At 27.0% G+C, this 13,027-nt stretch overlaps 2 protein-coding genes across 2 annotated transcripts; one reads left to right on the top strand and one right to left on the bottom strand.

Annotated features, from left to right (window-relative positions):
* The first annotated feature begins 6,124 nt into the window (after positions 1-6,124).
* Positions 6,125-8,910, top strand: LOC123007865 (1,2-dihydroxy-3-keto-5-methylthiopentene dioxygenase-like). The gene is made up of 3 exons (XM_044403354.1): positions 6,125-6,254; positions 8,340-8,618; positions 8,670-8,910. Exons 1-3 carry the CDS (start codon positions 6,129-6,131, stop codon positions 8,802-8,804), a joined length of 540 nt encoding a protein of 179 aa, XP_044259289.1. The 5' UTR covers positions 6,125-6,128; the 3' UTR covers positions 8,805-8,910.
* A 2,489-nt stretch (positions 8,911-11,399) lies between these two features.
* LOC123007541 (1,2-dihydroxy-3-keto-5-methylthiopentene dioxygenase-like) lies at positions 11,400-12,161 on the bottom strand. The gene is made up of 3 exons (XM_044402906.1): positions 12,003-12,161; positions 11,659-11,958; positions 11,400-11,603 (listed from the first exon to the last, which is right to left on the bottom strand). The coding sequence occupies exons 1-3, from the start codon at positions 12,123-12,125 to the stop codon at positions 11,472-11,474; spliced, it is 555 nt and encodes a 184-aa protein (XP_044258841.1). The 5' UTR covers positions 12,126-12,161; the 3' UTR covers positions 11,400-11,471.
* Between the last annotated feature and the right edge of the window lie 866 nt (positions 12,162-13,027).

Raw genomic sequence — 13,027 nt, 5'->3', positions numbered from 1 at the left:
ATTTTACTACCGCTCACCTTCAAAAACTCAAAAAATTCAAAATTTTTTAAACTAGACCCAATGTCGTTTTCTGCATTTATTTGAGTCCTTAAGACCTCTAGAAATGGAAAAAACGTAAAATAGATCAATTTTAAAGGTAAAATTTTTTTGGGATTTTTGTCGAGATTTTGGTCGATTTTTGGCACCCGGAGCGGTCTAATGGAAATAACTCCAAACTTATTGGAGATAACCTCCTATATTTGGTACCGTTGGATAGAAAATTTAATTTTCTATCATATATGAAAAAGATCAGTGCTCTACGATAAATAGTTATCGAGAACATTTCTGATAAAGTCAAAAATATCAAAAATATAATTTTTTCTGTAAATAATGGATTTGTCAAATCAATGCAAAAAAGCTTGAAGTACTAAAGCCACACTTGAAAACATAAAAATACCGAATACAAAAAAAATAAAACTTGCTTTAGATTTTTAATTTAATAATGCAAATATGCCAAAAACCGTCACATTGGGTCGAAAATTGTCCAGTTTTTGTCTTTTATCTAAAAGTTTAAGCACTTTTGTGAAATAAAAACTCAGTTTTCTCAGAGGTTTTTTCAAAAGATTTTGCTAAATCTGATCCAAATATTACTAAATTAGATCAAAAATAACATTATCTTTGTCTTTTTCAAAAGTTTTCGTAAAATTTTGTCAAGGATATTTCAAAAAATTCTAAGAAATTGTGAGAAATATCTCCCGAGTTGCTTTTAACAAACAATCTTTTGTATCAGAATTTTTATAATAATAATAATTCGTCATTATTTCAAAAAAATTCTTGAAAAATAAGTTGAAAAATTATCAAATTTGGAGATTTTGCTAACCTGCTAATATAACAAATTTTTTCTTTTTTTCCGTGTTTTGCAGCTGAAAACGTTATTATTTAGGAAAATTGTGTCAAAAATATGCGAAATATCGGCAAATTGGAATAAAAATTGTCCACTTTTTGCCTTTTTCAAGCTTTTAAGCATGAAAATTCAGCTTTTTTAACATTATTTTTCCTTTTCTTTCATGTTTTGCAGCGGAAAACGTTATGATTTAGCAAAATTTTATCAAAAATATTTAAAAAAATCAGCAAATCGGAAGAAAAATTGGCCACTTTTTCCTTCTTCAAGCTTTCGAGCATAAAAACTCATTTTTCTTTTTTTTACGTTTTGCAGCTGAAAATGTTATTATTTAGCACAATTTGTCAAAAATTATTTGAGTCTTTAAGACCTCTATAAATGTAAAAAGCGTTAAATGGATCAATTTTAAAGTTAAATTTTTTTTGATTTTGGTCGGGATTTTGGTCAATTTTTGGCACCCGGACCGGTCTACTGCCAATAACACCGGACTTATTGGAGATAACCTCCTATATTTGGTACCGTTGGATAGAAAATTTAATTTTCTATAACACACAAAAAAGATCAGTGCTCTACAATGAAGAGGTATCAAGAAAATTTCTGATAAAATCAAAAGTATGGAAAATATAAATCCGACTATAACTTTAAAACTGTTAGGAATTTTGTAGTTTTTTTGACGGCAATCGATTCCCCGGAACATTTTACATAGGTTTAGGTCAAAGTATTATATCATTGAGGCACAGTTTTGCCGTAATTTACAAAAAAATTTAAAAAATTATGTTTTTGAACATGTCTCAGATTCGATTTAAACCTATCTTATCCGATAGATTTTGACGCGCTGATTACGAATTTACTAAGCATTTTGGGCTATCTCCTTTAGTTTCGCCGTAATCGGCGTTTAAAAATTCAAAWTTTTTTTGCGAGATATCGACTTGGCTTTGGCCTCAGTSGATAGATTTTCTTASGCTGATTACGATGGAGTTGGACTGATTGCTCTAAGTCTAATAGTTTGGCCGTAATCGCCGTTCAAAAAGTGAAAATTGTCAAAATTGTGAAACTTTAAACGCGTTTTTCTACGAAACTATAAGATTTAGAGCAAAGAGCTAAAAAAACATTAAAAGTAGCTTGAAATTGTCTATTTATTGGCGCAAACCGGAAGTCGCTCCGGGTTATCGTTCCGGGTACAGAGCCATTTTTAGTTTTTTCAAAAAAAAAATCATATTTCAAAAACTATGAGTCCTAGGTCAAAACGGTTTGTACAGGCGTGTTTTCCGGTTAATCTTACATATAGTACTAGTTTTTCATAAGAATAAAAAAAAATTGATTTTTTGGTCATAATCGGATATAGTGCTTATGCTTTTAGCCTTATTCTTAACTTTATTACTCAATATCTCAAAAACTATGCATCGTAGAGTATTTTAACTTGTTGCATCGTGTTCAGCGGGGAATTTTACGTCTAGAAAACCATATTTCAACCGTTTTTACGATTTTTAGTAAATTGACTATTTTTACGATTTTACTACCGTTCCCCTTGAAAAATTCAAAAAATTAAAAAATTTTGAAACTTGACCCAATAACATTTTATGCACTTATTTGAGTCTTTAAGACCTCTAGCAATGTAAAAAACGTTAAATGGATCAATTTTAGTGTTGAAAATTTTTTGGATTTTTGTCGAGATTTTGGTCGATTTTTGCCACCCTGACCGGTCTATTGCCAATAACTCCGGACTTATTAGAGACAACTTCTTATATTTGGTACCGTTGGATAGAAAATTTAATTTTCTATCACACACAAAAAAGATCAGTGCTCTACAATGAAGAGGTATCGAGAAAATTTCTGATAAAGTCAAAAATATCGAGAATTTAAATCCGACTATAACTTCAAAACTACTACGAATTTTGCAGTTTAATTGACGCCAATCGATTCCCCGGAATATTTTACATAGGCTTACGTCAAAATATTATCTCATAAAAATACAGATTAGCTGCAATTTACAAAATAAAATTAAAATTAAAATTTTGACAAAATGGTGGATGCGCCGGGATAATTTATTACCACTTCAATCATTTTCAAAAAAATTCATTAAAATAGAACAAAACTAGACATGTCTTTAAATTTTTAAGTAACAAAGAATATGAAATTGGTGATCTGAAGCGCAAATCCCATATTGTCACCTTCATGAAAACAAAGAGTTATCAAAGAAAAAGCAATTTCACTCAATGTACAACACTATGAGTAACAATTGTGTTAAACGACGGCAGCGAGAGCTCTAAATTCGTCCTTTCCCGTAAAGAAAATATCATTTTAAAACTTGAATTTATAAAATTGAAATATGAATAGAACTGCGATACTTTTCGTGTGATACTTTTCGTGTTCAAGACACAAATAAGACCAGTGTATACTTTCCTTGTGCGTGGTGGTGTCCCTAATACGGTATTCACGCCTCGGTGGTGCCTTGGTGGGTGTTAAAAAAGCGTGGGTTGAACTCTTCATCCATCAAAAATAGATGCGCAAGTCATCCGGATACATACGTGAACCTTTATTTATTCAACATTTACTTTCAATCTTCGCGGGTTTAAAATCCAAACTAAAATCTTTCAAAACGTTTTAATTCAATTTTTAAAATTCTTAAACTATTCATTTTTTGAAGAAACTAAGTTATAAATGATGTATCAAAGCACTAAAGTTTTATTTTTCATGACTTTAGTGCCGAGGTACATATTAATTTTTTTCCGAAATTAAGTTATTTTTATTGATGCAAAAAATTGTAGAAAAAAACAACACAAAAACCATAATGAGCTACTTTAGTGTCGTTTTTGGGAAAATTAGTTAATTGAAGCGAAAGCAGAAAATTATTATTTTTTAACTAATTCTTTTCGTTTAAATTTATATCAAACTAATTAACTGAGTTAAATGTTACAACAATCGATATGCTTCAAAAAGCAGAATAAACTTAACTCTAATTAGCTAAGTCATAAAATGGAATCTATATTATGTTGCTTTGTTAAAATATTAAACACCGTAATTCATAATGATAAAAAAACTGCATGAAAATTTATTGTAATTTTAGAGAATTGTTGAATGAATTAATTGTTTCGTAAATATACAAAAATACAAAAAAATATGGTGCAATATTTGTCAAAAACATTAAAATTTTGTTAAAAAATAATGTTTTTCTGAAAACGTGTATAAGGGAACAAGATAGTCCGTAAGTAATACTTTTCTAGGCTCATATGTCATTAATTGAAATTGTTCGTAGAGTTCTCTAAATTATCTGTAAATTGTGTTGGTTGCATTACGATTAAAAAAAACATAATGCAAAATTTAGCAAAAAATGACACTAATAAAAAAACTGAATTAATAAAATAAAAAAATCGCACTTTTAAGTGACAATTTTGTTACAAATGACTATCATTTTTTTATTTTTGGTAATGAAAATTACTCATATATATGGTAAAGTCGGAAGAGATAAAGATAAAGGTGAGTTTTACATATCAGAAATATATTATTTTTTTATGTATTTAAAAAAAATGTTACTTTTATAAACTTAAAAAAACGATATAAAGATCAAAATATTACAGTAGGTTTATTAAAATGTAGTCAATCTTGCGCGGACTTACCCTACATTGTGAGGTATTCAAAGTGGAAGAATTTGTACATCTTTTTTACTTTAATCTTAATAAAAAAGTAATTTTTTTTCTGTACATTTAAGAATATTTTTTATTAAAAAAAAAAATATTGCTCAAATAAAGCAAAAAGCACTACTTAATAGAGTCCAAAAATGCATTATTTTTGCTTATTTCAATTTATTTAGAGCACTTGTTATAGAGAAACTCACTAAAATCGAAAAAGTTTACTAAACCAAAGCAAAAAAATGCAAAATTCTGGCGAAAATGCATTAATTTTGCTTTTTTCTTCAAATTTCAAACGTTTTTTTCTGTACATTTAAGAATATTTTTTATTAAAAAACTCACTAAAAACACTAAATTATTGCTCAAATAAAGCAAAAAAGCACAACTTAATAGAGTCTAAAATGCATTATTTTTGTTTATTTCAATTTATTTAGAGCGCCTGTCATAGAGAAACTCACTAAAATCAAAAAATTTTACTAAGCCAAAGCAAAAACTTGCAAAATTATGTCGGCAATATATTAATTTTGCCTTTTTCTTTGAATTTCAAACGTTTTTCATGAAATAAAAAACCTTTAGAGTGATTTTTAAGTGAGAATTTCTCAAAGTTCGAAAAATTTCAACAAAACAAAGAATAAAATTGCAAAATTAACTCGTTTGCGCTATTTTATTTTACATTATAGATTTAAAACTAAAAAATTTAGTATAAATTTGAAGATAAAACTAAGAATAAAAAGTAAAAATCGCACTTTTAAGTCACAACTTTGTAACAATTGACTATCATTTTTTATTTTTTGAAATGAAAACTACCTGTATATGGTAAAGTCGGGAGAGATGAAGATAAAGATGAACTTTCACTTATCAAAAATATATTAATGTTTTAAGTATTTTAAAAAAATTTTTTTGTTACTTTTGTAAATTGTCTTAAAAAATCGAAATAAAGATCACAATTTTACACTAGGTTTATTAAAATGTAGTCAATCTTGCCCGGACTTACCCTACATTATGAGGTATTCAAAGTGGAAGAATTTGTAATTTTAATAATAAGTATTTTTGTTTTTTTCTGTACATTTAAGCATATTTTTTATTAAAAAACTCACAAAAAACACTAAATTATTGCTCAAATAAAGCACTACTTAATAGAGTCTAAAATGAATTATTTTTGTTTACTTCAATGTATTTAGAAAAAAACTCAATAAAATTGAAAAATTTTCATTAATTTTATCATTTTCTTTGAACTTCAAACTTTTTTTATGGAACAAAAAACGTTTTGGGGGTTTTTGAGTAAGAAGATTTTAACAAAACAAAGAAAAAAATCGCAAAATTAACTCGCTACGCCTTATTTGATGTTATTTTTTACTAGTTTTATTTAGATTTTAATGATGATTTCCGAAAAAATTATAGAATTTTCAAATTTATTTCAAAAAAGACAATTATTTAGATTTTTTTTATATTATTGTGATATTTTTTCAAGGCCTGTCGTTTGGAGGTTTAGCCTCATTCCACTTTATTAGCTCTATTAACCGTCCTTAAAAGCAAACAAACATAAACTTGCATCATGATGGATTTATGAACACTAATAAACCAAAAGCACGTCATCATTTTACACAATTTTCACGACAATGGTACGTGCGTGGTATCTAGAAGGCGATGGATTGGACAATCCAAGAGATGAGCATCAAAGATTGCCTCCAAAGTTCATCACTCTTGAAGACTTGTATCGCAAAACCGGTGTTGAACATCACACTGTGAGTATCATTGAAATAAATCACAAAATTATAATTTTTATTTTGTACTCAATGTTAAAGAAGGCTTTTATCAACTAATTTCAGTAGACAAAGAAGTGTTTTATCGTCTTGTGAAATAAAGTTTGCAAATTGCAAATTCTCAGTAGATCATTTATGGGAGAATTAAATAGATAATTATTTTGAGCGAACCATGTTTTAATTAAATGAAAATAAACGAAAGTAAAATAAATTAAAAATTAAGCNTATCTCTTTCCTTTTTTTATTTTTTTTATTTCTCTCTAATCTCTTTTTTCTTCCCCGAAAATTCTTTAGTTTTGTTCAGAAAACTGTCTTAAAAATCATATATTTATTTAAAAATTTACTTTACAAAACAATATTATTGCAATATTTTTTATTCTCTCTATTTCCTATCCCCCTTTCCACTTTTTTTTTCTTTTTGCTGTTTTTTTCTTTCTCTCTTTATCTGTTCTCTTTAATGCAGAATGCATGATTAGGGTAAAACCGGGAGAGATGGACTTTGGAACTTTGAATTTAAAATAAATAAAATTAATCAATTTTTTTCCATTTGCTTATGTCATTTTTGTAAAATGTTTTTCTTTAATCTCTGAAATTTTTCACACAGTATTATTAAAAGTTTAGGGTTTGATCCCTATTTCCGAATTTTTTTTCTGTCTCTTTTCACTTCTCTCTTCTTCAAAAATGTTTTTTTCCTTTAGTTTCGTTCGCAAAAATTTGCTTTAAATTGTTTTGTTTACAACAAAATATTATTGTGATATTTTCTCTATCTATTTTTCTACTCTCTATTCTTCTCTTTTTTCGTTTTCTTTTCTTTCTATTTTAGCTGTTCTTTTTTATTTTTGTTATTTTTTCAAGCATGTTTCTTTTTAATTTTCAAACTATTTCGGGCATAATTACCAAAAGCTTGAGGTTTAAATAAATTTAAATTAAATAGATAATTATTATGAGCGAACCATCGTTTAATTAACTTGTTAAATAAAAAATAAATGAAAGTAAAATAAATTAAAAATTAAGCAAAAAATATGAATAATGGAAAATTATCTAATTTTATTTTTTGTAAAATGTTTTTCTTTACATAGAATTCTGTATATCTCCTTCCTTTTTTATTTTTTTATTTCTCTCTATTCTCTTTTTCTTCCCCGAAAAGTGTTTTTTTTCTTTAGTTTTGTTCAGAAAACTGTCTTAAAAATCATGTATTTATTTAAAAATTTACTTTACAAAACAATATTATTGCAATATTTTTTATTTTCTCTATTTCCTCTACCATTTTTTATTCTCTTCTCTTTTGTTTCCTATTTTTTTGTCTTTTTGCTATTTTCTTCTTTCTCTTTTTATCTGTTTTCTATTTTACTATTTTTCAAACATGTTTTTTTTTAATTTTTAAACTATTTTAGGCATAATTACCAAAAGTTTGGGGTTTGATTCCTGGTCCTGAACATTTTTTTCTTTTTATATATCTTTTTTTTACTTCTCTATCTTTCTTCAACGATGTTATCAAACGACGCTTCTTCTTTGCTATCTTTTTTATCTACTTCAAGGGTTCCTTTTCGTTTTACACTCTGCGATTTGTCAAATTTTGCAGAAACTTTCGTTTCTAAATTTTTTCAGAAGAAAAGAATGTTTCTAGATCTTCAATCTTATAAAAAGTTTTATTCTTGACTAAATTTTTTACGGAATTGTGTGCTTCTAAATTGTCAATTTAAGAAGAAATGTCTTCTGTTGTAACACTCTGCGAGCTGATTTGATTTTTGAAGATTCATCTTCAAATTCTTTTGTTGTAAAAGCTTGAAACTTTTTTTCAACATTTCTCTCAAATTCTCTTACTGAAATTACATTTCTAAAAGAAGCTTCAGTTTTTAAAGATTGAGATGCGATGGAATCTTCAGCTTCTTCAGTGGTTCTTCAATTTTTTCCAGTTCTATTCTATATTGAAAATAAAGATGAAGCTTCTGACTTGAAAATTGAGATGTTTCGAGAAAACCTTCTGTTGTAACTATTATTATTGTTATTATTAATATTATTATTATAAAAAAATATATTATTATTATTATAGATAACTATTTTTAGTTGAATGTCGACACTTGTGAAACAGATGGTTCGTTGGAAAAATTAAAGGAAGAAAAAGGCTACAAGTTTGAAGATTTTCTTGAAACTCCCTCAGAAGCTAATTTGGTGGAATCCTACAAGGAACATCTTCACGAAGAGGAAGAAAGTCGGTTGGTACTTGAAGGGTGTGGTTACTACGACATACGCGACAACGAGGAATGGATTAGAGTCGAAGTGGTTCCAGGCGATCTAATTGTGGTACCTAGTGGGTGCTATCACAGGTTTATGTTGGATCACACTGTATATTAACTAACAGTGGTAATTAGCCTTGAATTAAATATTTGGTTTTAGAATTGTTTTGAAGCGAAATTGTTTTTTAAAAATCCACATTATAAAGTTTTTGAACGTCCTGCAGATAATTTGGCCTGTCGTCAAGAGTACCTCAAGAAATTGCACAATGGAGAGTTTGAATTTCAAGAATCATGAAAAAAATTCCAATTTGTAGTTGTTGTAGCTTCATTAATAAATAAACACCTCGTATTAGTCTAATTTTCAAAGTGTCTATATACTGGGTGAACAAAAAGCATGTTTTTTAATCATTTGCCTTCGAAAAATAATAATTAGTAAAAAAATTGTTGTTGTAATTCTTAGATTAGCCTTTGTGAAAAAAATAGTATATTATTTCACAAGGTAAAAATAGCCGAGCTGTTTATTACCCGAGGGAAATAGTAAATGCTAGGCTACAAAATTCTCTACCGTTTTTTGAATAATACTATTTTTGAAAATCATCATTAAAGTTTTGTAAAATCGGCACTAAAGTAGTTTATTAATACTACAATTTTGTGTAGCGTGAGTTGCAAACATTAAAAATAGTTTATTAGATTATATTCAACATTTATTCTAAGATTTTTGTCTTACAATTCTTCAGTTTTATCTTTAAATTTATAGTAAAAATATTAGTTTTAAATCTATAATGTAAACTAATAAAAAATAACATATAAAAAATAATAATAAAATAACGCAAACGAGTTAATATTGCAAATTTTTTTCTTTGTTTTGATAAAATCTTTCGAACTTAGAGAAATTCTCACTCAAAAATCACTCTAAAGGTTTTATGAAAAACGTTTGAAATTTGAAGGAAAAAGCAAAATTAATGCATTTTCGACATAATTTTTGCTTTGCCTTAGTAAAATTTTTCGATTTTAGTGAATTTCTCTATGACAGGCCCTCTAAATACATTGAAAAAACAAAAATAATGTTTTTTAGACTCTATTAAGTAGTGCTTTTTTGCTTTATTTGAGCGATAATTTAGTGTTTTTAGTGAGTTTTTTAATAAAAAATATTCTTAAATGTACAGAAAAAAACAAAAATTACTTATTATTAAGATTTTAAAGTAAAAAGAAGTGTGCAAATTCTTCTAGTTTGAATACTTCACAATATAGGGTAAGTCCGGGCAAGACTGATTACATTTTAATAAACCTACTGTAAAATTATGATTTTTAATTCGATTTTTAAGACAACTTATAAAAGTAACAAAAAAAAACATTTTTTAAAAACATAAAAAAATAATATATTCTTATATGTGAAAGTCCACCTTTATCTTCATCTCTCCCGACATTACCATGTATATAGGTATTTTTTCATTTCTAAAAATAAAAAATGATAGTCAATTATGACTTAAAAGTGCGATTTTTTTATTTTATTAATTCAGTTTTTTATTAGTGTTATTTTGAAAATCGTGTTGTTTTGCTGAAATGTACGTTATGTATTTTTTTTAATTGTAATGCAACCAACATACAATTTACAGATAATCTAGTAAACTTTACGGTCAATTTTAGTTAATGACATTTCAGTTCAGAAAAGTATTACTTTACGGACTATTTTATTTTTCAGAAAAACATTATTTTTTAACAAAATTTTAATGTTATTGACAAATCTTATTATTGTTAAAATCTTGTCACTTAAAAACACTCTAAAGGTTTTTTATTCCATGAAAAACAATTGAAATTCAAAGAAAAAGACAAAATTTAAGCATTTCCGACATAATTTTGCATCTTTTTTTGCTTTAGTTTAGTAATTTTTTCAATTTCATAGTTTGTTTTATGACAGACACTCTAAATACATTAAAATAAATTATTACGTAGTGCTTTTTTGCTTTACTTAAGCAATAAGTTAGCGTGTTTGGTGAGTTATTTCTTAGATCGACTAAAATTACTTATTATTAGATTTTAAAATAACATAAAAATTGCAAAAAAATAAAAAAGTGTTAAAAGTAGTCTTATTACCGGTAGTTTTTGGCAAAGACAGAAAAATTCGAGATGGGGTTATTTTGTTGTTTTTTAATAAAAAAGTTTAAATGTTTTTTATTTAATTTTGCATCAATTTCATTTCCATTTACTTGTGATGATAGTAGTTTTAAATATATGTATATTTGTATCAATGTAATTTCGGTATTTTCCCACCTCTAATTTCTAATCCATTATTTTCCTTGGTCAATAATAAAAATGATTATTGACCACTAGGAAAAAAAACAACTTTGCTACCTCTCGAGAAACTAAATAATGAGATTTTTACAATTAGTAGTAAAAAAATATCAAGTGGATTGTCACTTGAAAAAATTAAAAATTTTGCAAAATAAATTATTTTCAAAAATTCTATTTAACAGTTATGTAATCTAAGTTGAAAATTAAAAAAACTTAAATAACAATATATATCATATAACATCAAAGTATTTAATGTTTGTAAAAAACCAATTTCCATTACAGAAATCTGTAACAAAATTGATTTTCTGTCAATTTATTATCATTTGACGTAAAAATTTGTTTATTGGTGCTTAAAAATCAACTACATTGTTTTTGATGCCGCAAAATAAGGTTTTCATTATTTTATAATAAAATAATCAAGATTTAATTTGTATATAGTTTACTGTAAGATTATACTTGACAGCTTACCACATAGATGTCACAGAGTTGACATTTTAATTACAGTAACCTGTAATCGATTTAAGGTTATTAAAAAAGTTTTTTGAACATTTTTTCAATTATTGCTTCGAAAAAAAGGAAGGAAGAGGTGATACAAAAATTCAATGTAATTTTCTTTAATTGTATAAAAATATGGCTTCAAAATGTAACAATAACAGAGAATATGGTAAAATTAACCAGATTTGAATTCCCCAGTTTGCAGTTTTTTTAAATACTCCTTCCTGCATTCCATGTCATCTGCTGGCCGATTGTGTGGCAACCAAACTGGCTCTCCAATAAAAAACCTCTTGGCTTTAATATAATCCTGCAAATGAGCAAATTTCATAAAACATTCCTGCAACAAATTGGTTTTCTCCCACTTTAGTATCCAAAGTAAAGCGATGGTAAATCCCACTAGGGATGATAATCATGTCTCCTGCAACCACCTCAATCCTAATCCAGTTATCATTCTTATCTCTAACATCAAAAAAACCAGAACCATCCAACACAAATCGAATTTCCTCATCAGTGTGCAAATGTTCTTGGAAGAATTTCTTCAACATTTGGTCGAAATTCGCCAAACATTCTCTAGAACATGTCATTTCATCCTCATATGTGTAACCTCGGTTTTTTTTAATTTTGTCCAAAACGCCATCAGTGGTGTAGGAATTGATGTTCAACTGTAATTTTTTTGTTAGTGATAATTGAGTGGAAATAAACCAACCTTGAAATATTCCACTCCTGAAACTTTGTACAATTCATCGAGGGTTAAAAATTCAGGAGGGTTTTTCAGGTGTGGGGTTCTTTGGTCGGACGGGTCGGCGTCCATGTACCATGCACGAACCATTCTTGGGTTTGGTAGTGATAAAGGTTATCAAATCGGTTTTAAGGAATAATACAACCAAGAGATGTCACAAATTATAGATTTCTAGAAAATTACAGTGTTCTGTAATTTTTTATTTAGTTTTCTAATATTTGTAAAGCTTTGTTAAAATGATAAATAAATAATTTAAGTCCATTGTGTTTGCTTACTTATATTTTTGCAAATTACTCGTCACAGAGCATTTTACCCGGTTCCAAAAAAGAAAAATTTGTAGTTTTAGTTAGCAAAAAAAAAACATTTTTTTAAGTAGATTTTTACAATTTTTTACAAAAGTTACTCAATATTCTCATTCCCCTGTGACACATTTCAATTTTTTTCTGTTTGAACACTGCAAAAAAAAGTTTTCAGTATTCTAAATTCATCACAAAACGTTCAAAATGTGTCAAAACCTGGAGAACTACTCGTTATAGAGCATTTTAACCGGTTCCAAAAAAAACATATTTTAAACTCAAGTCTGAATTTAAAAAACTTTTTTTTTTACGAAAATCACTCAATTTTGTCATCCCATCTGTGACTATTTATTTTTTTCATTTGGGCAATAAAATAACGTTTAAAATGGGTCAAAATCTTGAAAACTACTATACTTTAACCAGTTTCGAAAATAACACATCATAGAACATTTTAACCGATTTCAAAAAAATATATTTAGAACGATTATATAAATTAAAAAAACATTTTTTCAAATATTTAGAATAAAAAATATTTTTACAAAAGTTACTCAATTTTTTCACCCCCCTGTGACACATTTAAATTTTTTTTTAATTTAAACACTGAAAAAAGAAGAAGTTTTTAGTAGTCCAAAAATTCATTATAAGATGTGTCAAAATCTCAAAAACTACTCGTCCTAGAGCATTTTAACCGGTTCC

This window comes from Tribolium madens, unplaced genomic scaffold, assembly GCF_015345945.1.
Source record: "Tribolium madens isolate multiple individuals breed KSU strain unplaced genomic scaffold, Tmad_KSU_1.1 Scaffold_3;HRSCAF=73;Tcas5.2_LG2, whole genome shotgun sequence".
NCBI lineage: Eukaryota > Metazoa > Arthropoda > Insecta > Coleoptera > Tenebrionidae > Tribolium > Tribolium madens.
This window is presented reverse-complemented; position numbering and strand designations above follow the sequence as displayed.